The sequence below is a fragment of the Triticum aestivum genome, chromosome 5A (assembly GCF_018294505.1).
Source record: "Triticum aestivum cultivar Chinese Spring chromosome 5A, IWGSC CS RefSeq v2.1, whole genome shotgun sequence".
NCBI lineage: Eukaryota > Viridiplantae > Streptophyta > Magnoliopsida > Poales > Poaceae > Triticum > Triticum aestivum.
Window position 1 is genome coordinate 626,053,515 of NC_057806.1, and position 16,371 is coordinate 626,069,885.

Sequence of the window (16,371 nt, forward strand, 5' to 3'; positions counted from 1 at the left end):
TACCAGGTGGCGGGTCAACAAATTTATTTCCAATGATCAAAGTTACCACGATGCTTAAAACAAAAAGTTTTTCAGTGCTAACATATTAAAGGCAAAAACATGTCAAAAACAGTATTTCTCTTAGAATGTTCGACAATGAGTGTGATAGGTGAGGTGGTTAGCTCCCTTTGTTAATTACCTATAGACCAGAGATCAAATCCTAGTCTAAGCATTATTTTTGCTGAAAATCGAGAAGACATGTGGGGCCATAAATGACGATTACGAAAATTAGGAAGGCACAAGCGGGTGTGCCCGATAAAATCAGGGAGGACGTGCGGGAAAAGAAAAAAAATCGGAGGAGGACGTGAGGGAAAGAAAAGAAATCGGGAGGTCGTGCGAAAAAGGAAGGATCGGAGGAGGACGTGAGGGAAAGAAAAGAAATCGGGAGGTCGTGCGAAAAAGGAAGGAAATCGGGAGAGAATTGATGGCGTTGGATGCATGTGCCAGTTTCGCAATCTGCCACACGGATCAAATCCTAGTCTAAGCATTATTTTTGCTGAAAATCGAGAAGGCATGTGGGGCCATAAATGACGATTACGAAAATTAGGAAGGCACAAGCGGGTGTGCCCGATAAAATCAGGGAGGACGTGCAGGAAAGGAAAAAAATCGGAGGAGGACGTGAGGGAAAGAAAAGAAATCGGGAGGTCGTGCGAAAAAGGAAGGATCGGAGGAGGACGTGAGGGAAAGAAAAGAAATCGGGAGGTCGTGCGAAAAAGGAAGGAAATCGGGAGAAAATTGATGGCGTTGGATGCATGTGCCAGTTTCGCAATCTGCCACACGGTTACCATATACATATTTCGTATATTTTTATACATTGATTCATTCATGAAATGGAAGGAACATGGTTTGTCTTCCTTAGTGTCGACGCTGATATATATGAGGGCACATATACTGATTCATTTTCTTTTATGTTCTTTTTTCCTTTCCATGTGGGAAGGTGTGGAGAGGCAGACTTGTTGTCTTGAGATTGTAACCCTATCATTGTTGAATAAATCTCTCTTTCACCCCGCAAACAAAAAAAAAGGTGTGAGAGAGGTAAAAACAAACGAAGCCGATTTGATATGGGGCAAAAACATCAGAAAAAAGAAAACAAACTGGTGAGGACCCGTTGTGATTGTAGTTGAGTGGTGTTTTTTCTAGTGTTTTTTTAATGATTTTCTTCTTTTCATGCGGGAAGGTGTGATGGACGTAAAAACAATTGAAGGAAATTTGATATGGGGCAAAATGATCAGAAAAAACGAAAACAGCTTGGTATGTGTGTGTGTTGGGGGGGGGGGGGGGGGGGGGGTAGGCGAGGCGATCTCAGGAGCGAAACCCTAAAGGCAAGGAAGTGAATGACCTATGTATTAGATTCCACAGGTGCATTGTCGTAGCAGATTCCCAATACAACTTTCTTTATACTAAGCCTGACATATCTGCCCCACCAGGGCCGGCCCTAGCAATTCTGAGGCCCTAATGCAAGTGTGCAACCGAACAAATCCATTTGATAACAAAGAGAGAGATTAAGGTGGTGATACACCTAGAAAAATTATTAAATTAGCATCGTTGGACCCCTGCCTTCTTTGAGACTTGTGGTAATCCATGTGGAGATGAAAGTAGGGGGAAGAAAGAAGAAAGAACGAAGCGTCCGTGCGTTTTTTTAAGAAAAAGTATCAATGGCAGAACATAAGAATATAAGATATGGGCCCCTCCCCTGGCTGGGCCCTAGGCAGTCGCACTCTTTGCCTAGGCCTAGGGCCGGCCCTGTGCCCCACCTGTCAGTGGTTAATATCTCTCTCTCTCTCTCTCTCAATTGCTTGCTCGAGGAGTTGTGATTATGATAATAGTTGTTGGCAACCCTAATGGAGTTCCTCTCCTGGGTGGTGTGTGGATCTTTATGTGTAGCCAAGTCGGCTGAGGTGTCTGTCATGTGGACATGATGTACTAGTATTCACTGATTGATCTTATAAAAAAAAAACTTACTAATTAACCGATAGATCTCTAAGAGAACCGGTTTCATAAAATCATACGGGGGTGATGTCCAAAATGGTCAGAGGCATTTATCTGATTTTAGAGTTTACATAATAACTAATTGTCGATAAGCCAAAAATATTTATTTTATTTCTTTAAAAACACCTAAATTCAAAGTATGTAATTTTTGCCACATGTATCTACAATATTTTATCTATATCCTGTAGGGGGGATATTTGGTGCACCCGTTTGAAATTAGTCTTTCTATGAATGTTGAAAAAGTCTAAACATAAATTATGTTCTAGCAGTGACAAGTATTTATCATAAAACAAAAATTTATATATCTGAATTCAAAACATAGTATAAGAGCTAAAAATGTCAACATTCATTGGTGATGCGTAAAGAAAATGGGTTGAATTAAAGGCCCGGTTCGCATTAGCTACTATTCACACCGTGACGTGTCATTTTTGTTTCTAGATGCGCACTTTGAATTTCGATATGAAACATTACACCATCTTAGATATGAAACACACTTACATCCTCTCAAAATTTCATAATATTTCAAACCCGTCAAGATAAAATTTTGTACATGAAACGGGGGCGAATTCAGTGACACCCTGATTCTGCAATGCATTGCAGAACAACCACTCCACGCAAAAAATCCTGGTCCACTTGCAAACCATCCAGCACCATATGCACACATGCTTATTGTACAATCGAGCAGCCTCATCACTATTTACAACCTACATCATGCACAACATTCGATCAGCTCGAACTCCAACCGATCAAATCACAAGGATCAAAAGTGAGATTAGCAGCGGTGATGATCACTGGATCGATCGGAGGTGGAGTTCATATAAAAAGTTCAGATGAACTTCCAGCAGATTGATCACGAACCATTTTCATCAGTTCAGAGGTTGAAGAATTAATCACCTCTGTATGTGCATGCTCATGAGCAACCCCGGCCAGCGAAGCTTTCAGCTAGCAATGGCATCCTCTCCGAGTGTCTTCCGGAGCTCTCTGAGGCTGCGAGCGATGTCGTGGATCACGGCCTCGCCGTCCCTCCCGTTCCTCAGCGAGTTCACGCTGTGCTCCAGGAAGCTCCGGTCCGCTTCCAGCGCCTGCAGCCGCCGGCTGAGCTCCCCGATCTCCTCCTCCAGTGCTGCCGTGTCGTCACCCTCGCCGCCACCGTCGTGTCCGTGGTGGCCGTGGCCGTGAGTCGAGCCCTTGCTCGTCGTCTCGATGGACTGAAGATGCTGCCATTTCGTGAAGTTGTCGCCGTTCCTCACGCGCCTCCCCACCACCGAAGGTTCCGTCGTGTCCTCCTCCTTGCCGCCGTCGCCGTCTTCTTCTTCTTCTTCGACGTCCGTGGGCTCCGGTTCTTGGACAATCCCGCTGCTGTTGTTCGAGAGCCGGTGGAGCCTGTCCGTCAGCCCCCTCAGCTGCTTCCAGGCGCGCGCGTTCTCGTCGTCCTCGGAGTCGCCGGAGAATTCCTCTCCGGCCGGTCCGGAGACGGGTACGCCGCCGGTCTCGCCGTCTGTCTGGCACGGAAGGAGCCGCATATGGTCGCGGATCTCGCCGACGATCTCGTGGTCCCTGAGCCTGGCCTTGTATCCCTCGACCTCGGCCTCGAGCTCCCGCACGACGCCGGCCAGCCGCTCAGCTTCATCCCGATCGTACGCGCTCTGCTCCTCCATGACCCTGCGGTACTGCGCCGCCTCGGTCCGCATCGCCGCCTTCTCCTCCTGCAGCCTGGTGATCATGGCCATGGCCTGGCTGGTCGCCACGGCCGACGCGCTGCGCTCCTCCTCCAGCTCCTTCCACAGGAGCGCCATGGACCTGCGGTCCAGCTCCACCCGCCGCCTCAGCTCATCAACCGTGCCGCACTCCTCAGCTTCAGTGTCGACCACGCTGCCGTCGGAGACGCCCGAGTAGTTCCGCTGCAGGGAGAGCGCCCTGGTGATGTTGCGCAGCACGGCCTGCTCGTGCTGCTGCTCCTGCACGCTCGGGCTGTCGGGCGTCCGGAAAGAAGACGAAGAAGCGGAGAGCTGCGAGAGCAGCAGCTTCAGGTGCTGGTGGACTCTCAAGGAATCCTGCCGTGTGGTGGCTCTGTCGGCAAATTCAGGCTCCGGCTCATCTGCTGCAGCTTTGGTTTCAAATGGCTCGCCATCATCAGCGTTGTGCCACTCATCTTCTTCTTCTGGTTTATGATCTACAGGAGAAAATGGCAGCATTGTCAGAAATTCAGATTGGCAGGACAAAATTTAATTGATGGTATGCTTGTCAAGGGTAATGCTGCACACACCTTGTGTATCTGTACGAGGTTCTTCATCTTTTGTTGGAAGATCACTTGTCTGAATGTTGTGTGAATCTTTAGAGTGTAATCTGCCACTCTGAACTTGCGTTAACCCGGATTGGAGAAAGCCATCTGCAACCTTGGTATGAGGTTCTTCATCATTTGTGGCAAGATCAGTTGACTGAATGTCGGCCTCGATGCTGCCCGGCTCCCTTGAATCTTCAGAGTGTGTAATATCCGGGCCACCATTCTGAATCTTGAGAGGAAGGCTATCTGCAACCTTTGTCTGCGCCTGGCCCAGAGTAAGCTCCTCCTTCAGCCTACGGATGGCGGCGGCGTCCTCCGGCGACCTTCTTCTAAGCTCCGACTCGGAGTCGGAGGCCCTCAGCTCACTGTACCCGACACGATCGATCTCGTCGTCAACGACGCGCCGATCTCCCAAAACGTCCCCAATGCCCATGCCACCGTCATGGCAGAACGCCCAGGACGACGACGCCTCCGCCCTGTGGGAGCTGCAGAGGAGGTCGCGGTAGGAGGAGCCCGGGCGCGCCCCGCCGAGGACGGCGTCGAGCCGCGCGCACGCCGGGCAGGGCGGCGGGAGCTTGCAGAGGCGCGCGAACGCCGTGGCCAGGCGGGACAGCAGGCCCTCCAGCAGCATGAGCAGGATCAGCACCCATTCCAGGACCGCCGAGGATAGCAGGGCGGAGAACTGCTGCCGGTGAGATCCCCAGGCCGTACTACTAGCAGTAGCCATTGATCGATCTTCGCTCGGGATGGAAGGACCGAGCTGTCACTGCAGATCATGGTGATTGATTGAATATCAGATTCTCAATACAAAATTTGAACAAATTTCTAAACGGAGAAGGGCAAGATGGATCAGGAGATGTGCAAATTGAGCCAATTATTGAAGAAGGCGAGAAGAGATGCATACATACATACATACCTTCATCTCATCTGTGGAAGTGATCGTCGATGAAATCTTTGGTGGACTTGAGCAAATTTCCTTCTTCACGGAGAAGGAAGCTCAGATCTCCTCCAGACCCACGTTCCTGGCCCCTGGATGGAGCTGGAGCACTACTCGCCAACTACCAAGAAACCGTCCAATAAACAAAGAAAGAATTGAAGGCTGAGAGAGATTTCTACGTGTATCAATAATTCCAGTCAATGGGACAGCGAGAGGGATGAGCTCTACCCCCGGAACCTGTCATGGCAGGTTGGAAATGTACACGAGATTAGACGAAATAAACAACAAGAAGAAGAGGCGACAGGTGAATGCTGATGATGATCTTTTCTCTTCGAAATAAACATAATAGGGTGGTGGCTTTCTCAATTAGTTGTCAGTTTAAATATGTCGTTGTGTCCCATCTAAACCTTTTCCTTTCTGTTTTTCTTTTCATTTCTGATGACACCGGACCAGGAAATGGAGCTTGGAAAAGTCGGTTTATCTGCTAATAATTGAGATCCTTCACGTTGGAGTAATAATGCTCCGTTCTTTTCCTAATGAATGAGAAATAAATGTGAATGCTCCTTCTCTCCATTTTAATATGGCGTTCAAATTTACTACTCCCTCCGTCCCATAATATAAGAGCATTATTTTTTACAATCTCCATCCCATAATATAAGAGCATTATTTTTGACACTATTGTCAAAAATGCTCTTATATTAGGACGGAGGGAGTATTATTTCCCAGGGGTGGCCATGTCATGGGGATGCTTATGCTTTCATATTTCTAGATGTAAAGCTGGCACATCCATTATCATGGTGGCCACGTCTGGAACCCGAAGGTATTCCGCACAAATTTGCAAAACTCAAGCCATGACAATAATAATACAAACATGATCACAACACCAGACAAGGTGGGGGTCATGGAACATGGGACAAATCTGCAAACCACCCAGACCCAGGCAAGCAAACATCCAGAGGGGCAATGCAATAAGTTCAGCTCTCAAATCAGTTCGTCGAGGGCATCAAACGACCGAGTGACTGACAGACATCCACCTTACATGAATTAACTTGACCGCGAAATGCAAGAGACAACGTTGAGTTAGGGTTTGTACAGCGACATTCAAGCTTGGCTGGCTGCTCCATGCTCCTCCTTCTCAGAGGGCCTTCATTCAGCTCACGGGTTTCACGGCTCTGGCTTTGGCGCCTACACCGTTCTTCGGGGAGCACTGCGCTTTGTTGGCGTCTTTAGGGTTCCCCATGCTGTGACGATGCGCCCTGTGAGATGCGGCGCTGGAGTTCACCGCCTCCGGGGTCGCCGGTGTGCCGTCGCCGGTGCTCTTTCTCCTTGTAAACTTTGGTGACTTGGCACGGGTTGGAGGCACCTTCACAGAACAGAACCGCAAATGTAAATCCGTGACTGAGCATAGTTTAAAGTCAGTTCATCGGGTGTGTTATATTTCTTGCCAGTAGTCAGTAAACTAAAAAATCATGGGAAGTTAGTTAAATGCTCTGCTTGTCATAAAACTATGCATCAACATCTACTCACTATAACACAAATGGAAAGCCTTATACAGGTAACTTTATGAAGCAAATTACACCTATGATATCATTCAATGGGTTGCTTCTGTATTAGGGGCAACATGTGTTGTTCAGTCAAAAAACAGCACATTAACTAATTATTAAGGCGCTGGCTCATTTCAGTGATATATACAGAATTCTCCTAGGAAGCACCACATCCATTAAATGTAAATAGTGATTTATGAAACATGTATAAGCAACTGCATGTATAATTTTTATGCGGAAATACAAGATATCAGAATTACCTTCTTAAGCTCAGCCTTTGGAGGGGGCCCTTCTTGGTAGAAGTTTGGCATGGGTTTTGCTCTGATGACCAAGGACTTCCTTAGTTGTTTTAAAGCCGCTTCTTGCTCATCCTACAGGAAAAATGAACATCGGAAATGTTAGTAACAATATTAACAACAAAAGATTCAAGGATATGTTGGTCAAAAAATTGGCAGTAGCAAGCTGTTAGAAATCTAGGGCTCGAATTCACAAGAGTCTAACCTAGGCTTGAACACTATGTTATTCAATAAGCTTGATAGACATACACTGCTATGGCCAAGTGGGAATGTACAAATAAACCTCCAATGTATAGGAGATGCAAATCCTCACACAACTACATTTTCATCATAGGGATTATAGTTCTATATCAATTCCAATTCTATTTCTGACATAAACATATGCAATCAAGCATCTAATCGCCTAGTAATGCTGGAAAATCCGTTTGTTTAAGCGTGGTACAGAACAAAGGATACCCGTGTTAAATCAAGACAGTTTTCCTTTACCAGGGTGAAACAGAGCACAAATAACTCAAATGTTCCATCATACGAAACAAAAGTACGTTCTTACCTTTTTCCTTGTTTCAGCCTCATTCTTCTCAGCTTCCAAAGCTTTGTGCTTCTCTTCTAATTTCGTGTAGAACTGAAGAATTAGTAATACTGTGAGTATCAGCTTTTAAAAAAATCGCTACTGGCTGTTAATGGTTATGATCATCTTGTCTTGGCACAATGCAATCAGATTGCATACACACCTCTTTCCTCTTGTCAGCACGGTCGTCACATACAAATGTAGGAGCAAAGGCAACAGTTGTCTTAGTTCTGCCAGCTCGTGCTGAAGCTGTGGTTCTTTGTGCAACTCAGGAAAATACATAATCAATTGTTTCAAACTGCTACGAGGAGAGAAACATCATGTTGGCAATGTTTTCAGTTCACAAAACAATGTCAACTGAGAAGATACAGCTTGTGGGTTCATATCACAAATTGTAAGATCTTCCAGAAAACGTAAGAAACAAATTGCCAGAACAATGTAATTTTCCAGTCATCTTTCAGCCTTGAGCCTTGGTATGCAAAAATTGGAAGAACATCTTCCAAAAAATAAAATTACAGGCACATAATGATAGAACAGTGTAGAGTGTAGACCGTAAATTAGAAAAGGATACGAAGAAGTCACTGAACAGGAGTCGTCGTCTTGAGGTTGAAATGTAAGGCCAGGTTGCGGCATCTTCTTGGGTGTCACCAGAGTACTCTGCGGTAATACCCAGATTAGTTCTGTCAATAGAACAAACTCTCTACAAAAAGCTTACAGGATGACATTTTCAGCCAAATAGAAACATCAGTCAGGAACAAAGAAAAGACACATGTCATCGATTAATATGTGTGCATATGTTCAGGTTCATAAAAGAAATTTAAGATGTTCCACGACAAAAGAAAGACAAATAAACTTCAACAAACAAAGGAGCTCTTCAATCAGAAGACATTACACTCTTCCAAGCATCACCAACTCATATGATCTGGGGTATGTTTGGATTGTGACCAAAGTGTACAATACAATTTTTTTTGTTATGTCCAAAATATTGGTCTTTGTTTGGATGAGGGCCAACTTTTTGGCAACTCCAGTCCATTTTTCTAGCCAATGATGGCCAATGCATGTGCAAGCAAAACCTCAACCGATAAGTTGGCTAGCCAATCTTGCTTCTGTATGATCTAGTTGGCTAACGTTCCATAGCAATGAAGCATGCATGAACGTTAGGGCCAAAAATCAAATTAAAAACAGTGGTCTAATAAAATCAAGACTAGAGGCACATGATATTAGCTGCATCATGAGACAGTGCAATAGAGCATAGTGAAATCGCCAACATACCTTCTTTATCATGCTTGCTGGAGAGGCACTACTTCCTTGCCCAGATTTTTCTCCATTGCTGGATGGATGAGCCACACCACCATTTCCTCCACCAGAGACCCTTCTTTGAGTTGAAAGTGCGAATGGTTGAGGAACAGTACGCTTAGACTTCTCTGATCCAGACATACTAGGCTTTGTTGGTGACTTAGGAAGAGCAGACATTTCTTGATCAATCAACTTCAGTGAATCTTGGTTTATAAGCTTGTCTTCCCCTGTTTCTCCGTCTATGGCCGGTTCTACAGAAGTTACTTGGCCCTCTGGAGAACTATCATGATCACTGCCACTAACAACTTCCTCGCAATCACGAGTGTTGCCATCTGGTGGGCATATAACAACACCATCTGATTCTTCGTCCGTGGAGATTTCCGCAGCCTCTTTCACCATTGGACTGCAGAAAATAAAGAATATAAGTACAGCTCTGCAGCTGGAGCTCTCTAGGAATTGTAATGAGAGGGAATAAATGGATAAACATTGGGGGTTTCAACTACCTTCTATAAATAAAAAAGTGCAACCTCATAAACTATTCGGTGCAAATATCGTGCAAGCAACTCAGCACATACAGAAATACTCTAATACTCTCCAATAATGAACTAAGAGTCAGGTGCATTTAGTGTATTCAAGCAAATGATAGGCTTCTAACCTGAGCATTATGATAGCCAATCCCCCATAAAGACTCATAATGCCGACATATATATGTGACAACTGACAATGAAGTATAAACAAAAGAGCACTTCTGTAAATTTGGACACATCTTAGGTATGTAACTACATAAAGATACCCAACGCCACTTCTCATAACTCTTCAAACTGAACATCTGAATTGAGTTGCTCTAGAAAAAAATGCATGCCAGTTCATGTCTTAATGTTCTCAACAAAAGGAAAAGATCTGTGATAATAAAGATATGTGGCCAAGCATCTAATAAGAAACAAGATACATATCCATTTTTCCTTGACAACGCACGGAAGTTGTAGCTGATGCCCAAGAACTGTTGACAAAGATCGCCAGATCTCAACTGCATATCGACCGGCCGCACAATATGTAAAAAAGGATCCTAAAAAGTCAACTTGCACGATCCTAACAGCCAAGGCCACCTAAGACACTATCTCAAAATCTTCACATGGAAAGGCTGGTGAATAAAAAAAAAGTTGCAATTAAAAATTCCTGTAAGATGTGCCAGGATATACAACTAAAATCTGCCGGTGGAAGTTGAGGAGCGCACATCCACCAGAAAATTCTCATGCACGCTAGAATGATTCAAGCTTGCTAGAGCAAGATGGAATATCCATCGCGTCCAGACTTATGCCTCTGGAAGGGAAAAAAAAATGGAAACAAGAAGTTCTCAAAGCTAAAAAAAGATGAGCTGGGCTCCTAACCAAAAACCTAAAAAGGAAACTGCGCTTGGCTCCTAAAAGCATTCCTTCTCCTGAAACCTGAGTTCAGTGTAAGGCGTTCGAGGGCTATGTTGAATCTGTCTCCCCCAATACGAAACCCTAGGTCGCCCAATCTAGAGTTCCCAGACCAAGAAAAAGAATCCCTTGAAAATCACGAAAAGCACGCATGAATCGTGCACAGCTAAAACAGATCTAGCGGCACGCCAGATGACGAGCTCCAGCTCCGACATTGCTCGGCAACGGCGCCCACATAATCCCCTCCTGAAAAACAAAAACGCAGCAAACAGAATGCAAGACGGTACTGGTATTACTGTAAGACAGCCATTACATGGTCTCCGCCCCTTTGCTGGTGAGATCCCACCGCCGCCGGGCCGCGGCCGACGCGTCCCCGGCCCCCTCGCCGCTCGCCGCCATGGGCACAGGGGTGGCCGGAACGAGCTCGGCCCGCTCCGCTCCGCTGCTGCTGCTGGTGGTGGACTCCGGCCCGACCGGCGTCGTGGTCTCCCCTGCCTCCGCCACCGTGGGTCGCCTTCCCCCTCTTGAGCGGAGCGGCTCCACCAACCTCGCTAGCTCGCTCGCCGCGGTGCCGAGAGGGGGGGAGCGGGGGAGTGTGGGATCGAGTGTGTGCGCCCGGCTGTGTGGCTCCCCCCGTGCTCGAGGGGTTGGGTGGGTGGGTGGGTGGGTGCTTCGAGCTCGGTGCGCGCTGCGCGGGGCGGTGCTGTGGGCTGTGGGGCGCAGCTCACGTGTAAGTGGAGGTGACTTGGCTTGGACTTTGGACCTTTCCGTAGATAGCCGTGCCGTGCTGGCCGCCTGGCTGGCGATGGTGTCGCAGGGATCATTCATCCGGTTCACGCCAACTGGACGGTACAGCTGTGCAGATACATGAACATTGAGACGTGTGTGAAGAGGAGGGGGGGAGGGGGCTCGGCCCGAGTGATCGTTAATCCGACGGTTGGTACCATGACCTATACCTCGGGGGTTAACCTGCAGCTACACGGGTAACGTTGACGCCTCTTTAGCTTAGGTCGACGACTGCCCCGCCATGACGCAGTGGTGATCGATGGCCAAATAAATTTGGTGGTTGGGGAGTGGGAAGATGCAGAGTGAAAGGTGACATGACAATAACGGTGAAGATGGTCGGATGCATAAGAGCCGAAGATATGTAAGGCGGGGAAGAAGGTGAAAAGGCAGGGTTTCAACAAGTATCTAAGCAACCGTTCATTGCTTTTAGAAATTATTTTCATTGAGTTCCTTGAGACTTTTCGGCCAATATGAAACCCTTGTATCTTAATTTTGGAGCTGAGAAACAAGCGTAAAGTTAGTGGCTGCCACATATTTGATCCTTACGGGCGGCATTTAACCATATCGGTTAATTTCGCGAGATCAAACGTGTGTCTCACACCGTGCTTCCTATCAAATTAAAAAGAAGCAGGGCCTCCTTCCTTCCTCTTTTGGTCTAGTTAGTGCTTAGAGCCCATAGGACAACAGGTCGCACTCTCAACATAGTACGAGATGTATGTGTGTATATGTAAACATCTATGGTTGTATTGTGTTTTTTCTATAAAGAGAGCTTTCTCTTCGATTTTCATATAAAAGAAACCACAATGTCCTGGAAGACTACAAAGTAGGAACTACTAATCATGACTAAAGCTACTATGAGAGAAGGAGTCATCCCTCCCCCCTCCCAACAGCTCATGCAAACATGCTTTGCTCTGGCACAGGCGCCAGGGGATGCTAACCTTTTGGAAGACAAACGAGACTGAAACATACATCCAAGTATCCAAAAACACACAAGGAACGATGCAGTGCCAGGTCTTATTACAAATACCAAACAAAAAGCATAGAACAGGAAAGAGCAAGCTATCTTAGAGAGAAGCAACTGCATCTTCATCTTTAGCTTCATCAGGGAGGAAATCAAGGAGCAGCAAGTCTTGGCACTCCTGTTCTCCAACCATGCGCTACTATGAAGATCTCCCTCGCAACCTACTCAACATCCTTACGCCCACCATCATTCACCTTATTTTTTCTTGGTTTTTCTGCAACACATTTCAATCATGTAACCACTTAATAATCAAATTAACTGGAACGCAAGGATCAGTGACCCTGCTATTATCAAAAGAGCTTTGTTTCTAAGTTTCCACAAAGTCCAAAAAATAGCAGAAATTCCTACTGTCATGAGATCCCTATCATTTTATCAAAAAAGTTGATCCAGACCCCAAATAGATTTTGTATATTGTCAGGAATGTCATGCATATCAAATGAGCATTTCATAACCATCCACAACATCCGGGCAACAGAACAGAGGAAAAAGAGATGATTAATATCTTCTTCCCTAACATAAAAGGAGCACTTACTATCACCACGCCATCCCCTTTTGATTAGGTTGTCCTTAGTGAGGATGCATCCTCTTAGTGCAAGCCACAAGAACACCTTTACCGGAGGAGGCATTTTGACTTTCCACATAAATTTATGTGGGTACTTGACCCCATTTTGTATCATGTATCTATAGCATGATTTAACAGTGTATTTCCCATTGCCCATCAAAGTCCAACTAACTATATTTTTTTGGTCATTTAAAGTCACACTTTCACAAGCCTCTCTGATATGAGTCTAGAGCTCCAAAGACTCCCCAAACATAGGGCTACTAAACTTAATATTACTCAAACCCCCTTTCAAAACTACAACAACTGATTTGTTTTTGTCAAAGCAAATATTATACAACTTGGGATAACTATATTTTAGAGATTTAGGTCCTATCCATCAGTCTTCCCATAATCTGGTATTCTCACCATTTACCACATTAAATATACACACGAAGAAGAAAATATATTTGTGTTTCAGGAGCTCACTCAAAAATTGTGAGTCTCCCACCCCATGTTTGACATTGGTGATGCAGATATTCTTAATGTATTTCCCTTTCAGCACCTCCTGACATAACCCTTTTGTGTTATAAATTTTCCACCACCACTTGCATAATAAAGTTTTATTCATCAAAGCTAAATTATGTATTCCCAGCCCACCCATATCCTTTGGTTTACAAACTTCAGACCATTTAGCTTAATGATATTTTTTTCTTATTAATACTCTCTTGCCATAACAATCTAGCCCTAAAGAAATCCATTCTCCTATTCACCCCCAACAAGCAACCCATAAAAGGACATCATGAAGTAAGGTATATCGGCCAAAGAAGATTGGATCAAGGTAATTCTACCAGCACTAGCCAGCAATCTACCTTGCCAAGTACCACATTTTTCTCCATTTTCTCTTCTAGAGGTTTCCAATGTTTATTTCTGATTCTTTTTATCAATACGAAGACCCATATATTTTAGAGGGAGATCACCTACTGGACAAGTATTTTTTTAGAATATTTCTTGTTTTTATTAGCAGCTTCACCAAACAAAAACAATTCACTTTCATGAAAATTGATTTTTAGACCAGACATTTGTTCAAAAAGGCACAGTATGTATTTCAAATTATGAGCACTATCAAAATCATCTTGCATAAGGAATATGGTGTCGTCTACATATTATAACATATTGACACCACCCTCCAAACTCCCAGACAGCAAACCTTGTATCAAGCCAGCTTTTCTAGCATTATTCATTAAAATTGCCAAAGCATCAGCTGCCAAATTGAACATCAGGGAAAACAGAATCCCCATGCCTCAGCCGTTTGTGAGTGTTGAAAATAAGAACCATGGTTTTCATTAACTTTGATACAAACATTACCCCCCCTAATGGTCCCTGTGATCTAACCAATCCATTTATCAGGGAAGCCTTTCAGTTTCAACATCTGAAGCGCAAAAGGCCACTTTATTTTATCATATGCTTTTTCAAAAAAAACTTTGAATAGTAAAGTGTCTTGTTTCTTTGTGTGTGCACTATTCAAAGCTTCATGCAAAACTAAGACCCCCTCCATTATGTCTGCCTTTAATAAAGGCAGTTTGGCTTGGAGAGACTACCTCACCAGCAACCATATTCAGCCTATTCATCAGTACTTTAGTAAATATTTTGAAACTCAAATTTAATAGACAATTTTTTCTATATTTTTTAATTTTATTAGCATCCATTTTTGGGCAATAAAGTGATAATCCTATAGTTGAGCCTTTTAATATTCAAATTCCCTTCATAAAAGTCATCAAACATTCTCTTTAAATCATTTTTTATCAATTCCCAAAAGTGTTGATAAAATTCAGCAGTGAAACCATCAGGACCAGGTGATTTTTATGGGCCATCTGGAACACGGCTTTTTTAATTTCATCAATGAGAACTCACTTATCAATGCTTCTTTAGCAAGTAGAGGCACAATTGCAGGATCATCAGTATTTAAAGAAATATGTGACATCTCATGGTGCCCAAATAAGTTCTTATAAAAACTGGTAATATAATCTAGTAGTTGCTTATCCCCTTCTATCCTCCCCTCATCCTGATCTAAGCTAGTAATTTTATTCCTCCTATGTCTTCCATTAGCTTTAGCATGGAAGTATTTAGTATTGCAGTCACCAATTAAAAACTGATCAATCTTAGCCCTCTGTTTCAATTTAGCCTCTTCCTGACTCAAGAGTCTATCAAGTTGAGCCCTGAGCTCCATCTGCTCCACCCTGTCAGCATCAGTCAGACCATATATCTCACATTGTTTATCTATTTTATCAAATTTACTTATAATCTTCTTTTTAAGCTTTCTATACCAAGCATTCATGTTTCTATTCCACTCTTTCAACTTTGGCCTAAGACATCTTAACTTTGCTTGCCAATTGTTCAAGCTAGAAACATTAGAGCCTGTACTATTCCATACTTTTGTAACCAACTCATTAAGCCCTTCTCTGAGGAACCAAGTATGTCCCTCAGTTAAGAACCAAGGTTATCAATCCAGTAGGAGAACCACGCAACACCTTGTTAGTAGTGCCTACACATAAAATAACAAGTACTTGCACCCAACACGAACAAGGGTTTGTTAATCCCTTGCTGGTTAATTGCAAGGATCAAATCTCGTAGTGATAGATAGATAGCACAAAAATACAAAATAAAATAAAGAGAAGAAAATCCCAGCAAAGTATTTTTGGTTTTTAATATATGATAAAAGTAGGCCCCGGGGGCATAATTTTCACTAGAGGTCTCTCTCTTGAAAATAGCATATGGTGGGTAAACAAATTATTGTTGGGCAATTGATAGAAAAAAGGATAATCATGACGATATCCAAGGCAATGGTCATGTATATAGGCATCACGCCCGAGACAAGTAGACCGATTCATGTCTGCATCTACTGCTATTACTCCACACATCGACCGCTATCCAGCATGTATCTAGAGTATTAAGTTCATAAAGAACGGAGTAATGCCTTAAGCAAGATGACATGATCTAGACAAAGTAAACTCACGCATGAATAGACCCCATATTTTTATCCTTAATGGCAACAATACAAATACGTGTCTTGTCCCTTTCTGTCACTGGGATATAGATCACCGCAATATTGAACCCATCACAAAGCACCTCTCCCATTGTAAGAAAAATCAATCTAGTTGGCCAAACCAAATCAATAGATCAGAGAGAAATACAAATCTATAATAATCATGCATAAAAGAGTTCAGAGAAGACTCAAATAATATTCATGGATAATCATATTATAAACTCACAATTCATCGGATCCCAACAAACACACCGCAAAAAAGTGATTACGTCGAATAGAACTCCAAGAACATCAAGGAGAACATTGTATTGAAGATCAAATAAAGAGAAGAAGCCATCTAAATACTAGCTATGGACACGTAGGTCTGTGGTAAACTAGTCACACATCATGGGAAGGGCAACAAGGTTGATGTAGAGCCCCTTCGTTGTCAGTTCCCCCTCCGACAGAGTACCATAAAAGGCCTCCAGATGGGATCTCGCGAGAATAGAAGCTTGCGGCGGCGAAAAAAGTATCTTGGGCGGCTCTCTGTTGGTTTCCCGATTTTAGAGAATTTATAGAGTCGGAATTAGGTCAAACGGATGCTCATGGGCCCCACAAGCCACCAGG

At 44.1% G+C, this 16,371-nt stretch overlaps 2 protein-coding genes across 4 annotated transcripts; both read right to left on the reverse strand.

Moving 5' to 3' along the window:
* Positions 1-2,527: 2,527 nt before the first annotated feature.
* Positions 2,528-5,855, reverse strand: LOC123105437 (myosin-binding protein 3). Of its 3 annotated transcripts, XM_044527504.1 has the most exons (4): positions 5,229-5,846; positions 4,295-5,078; positions 2,923-4,201; positions 2,528-2,732 (listed from the first exon to the last, which is right to left on the reverse strand). In XM_044527504.1, exons 2-3 carry the CDS (start codon positions 5,037-5,039, stop codon positions 2,967-2,969), a joined length of 1,980 nt encoding a protein of 659 aa, XP_044383439.1. In that variant the 5' UTR covers positions 5,040-5,078; positions 5,229-5,846; the 3' UTR covers positions 2,528-2,732; positions 2,923-2,966. The 3 variants fall into 3 exon arrangements, with proteins under 3 accessions (XP_044383439.1, XP_044383440.1, XP_044383438.1); XM_044527505.1 differs by having other exon boundaries at positions 2,528-4,201; positions 5,221-5,855; XM_044527503.1 differs by having other exon boundaries at positions 2,528-4,201; positions 5,229-5,847.
* Positions 5,856-6,153: 298 nt separating this feature from the next.
* Positions 6,154-11,020, reverse strand: LOC123105438 (protein WVD2-like 1). The gene is made up of 7 exons (XM_044527506.1): positions 10,688-11,020; positions 8,930-9,356; positions 8,229-8,314; positions 7,821-7,914; positions 7,640-7,711; positions 7,054-7,164; positions 6,154-6,612 (listed from the first exon to the last, which is right to left on the reverse strand). The coding sequence occupies exons 1-7, from the start codon at positions 10,771-10,773 to the stop codon at positions 6,400-6,402; spliced, it is 1,089 nt and encodes a 362-aa protein (XP_044383441.1). The 5' UTR covers positions 10,774-11,020; the 3' UTR covers positions 6,154-6,399.
* Positions 11,021-16,371: the final 5,351 nt, after the last annotated feature.

Bases quoted from the DNA above. Each gene is read 5' to 3' on its own strand.
- LOC123105437 (XM_044527505.1), bottom strand. From the start codon at position 5,039: ATGGCTACTGCTAGTAGTACGGCCTGGGGATCTCACCGGCAGCAGTTC. The intron at 4,202-4,294 runs GTGTGTGCAGCA...TTTCTCCTGTAG, and splicing joins ACCTCGTACAGATACACAAG to ATCATAAACCAGAAGAAGAA.
- LOC123105438 (XM_044527506.1), bottom strand. From the start codon at position 10,773: ATGGCGGCGAGCGGCGAGGGGGCCGGGGACGCGTCGGCCGCGGCCCGG. The intron at 8,315-8,929 runs GTATGTTGGCGA...GTATTACCGCAG, and splicing joins CAGCAAGCATGATAAAGAAG to AGTACTCTGGTGACACCCAA. The intron at 7,712-7,820 runs GTGTGTATGCAA...CTAATTCTTCAG, and splicing joins GTGCTGACAAGAGGAAAGAG to TTCTACACGAAATTAGAAGA.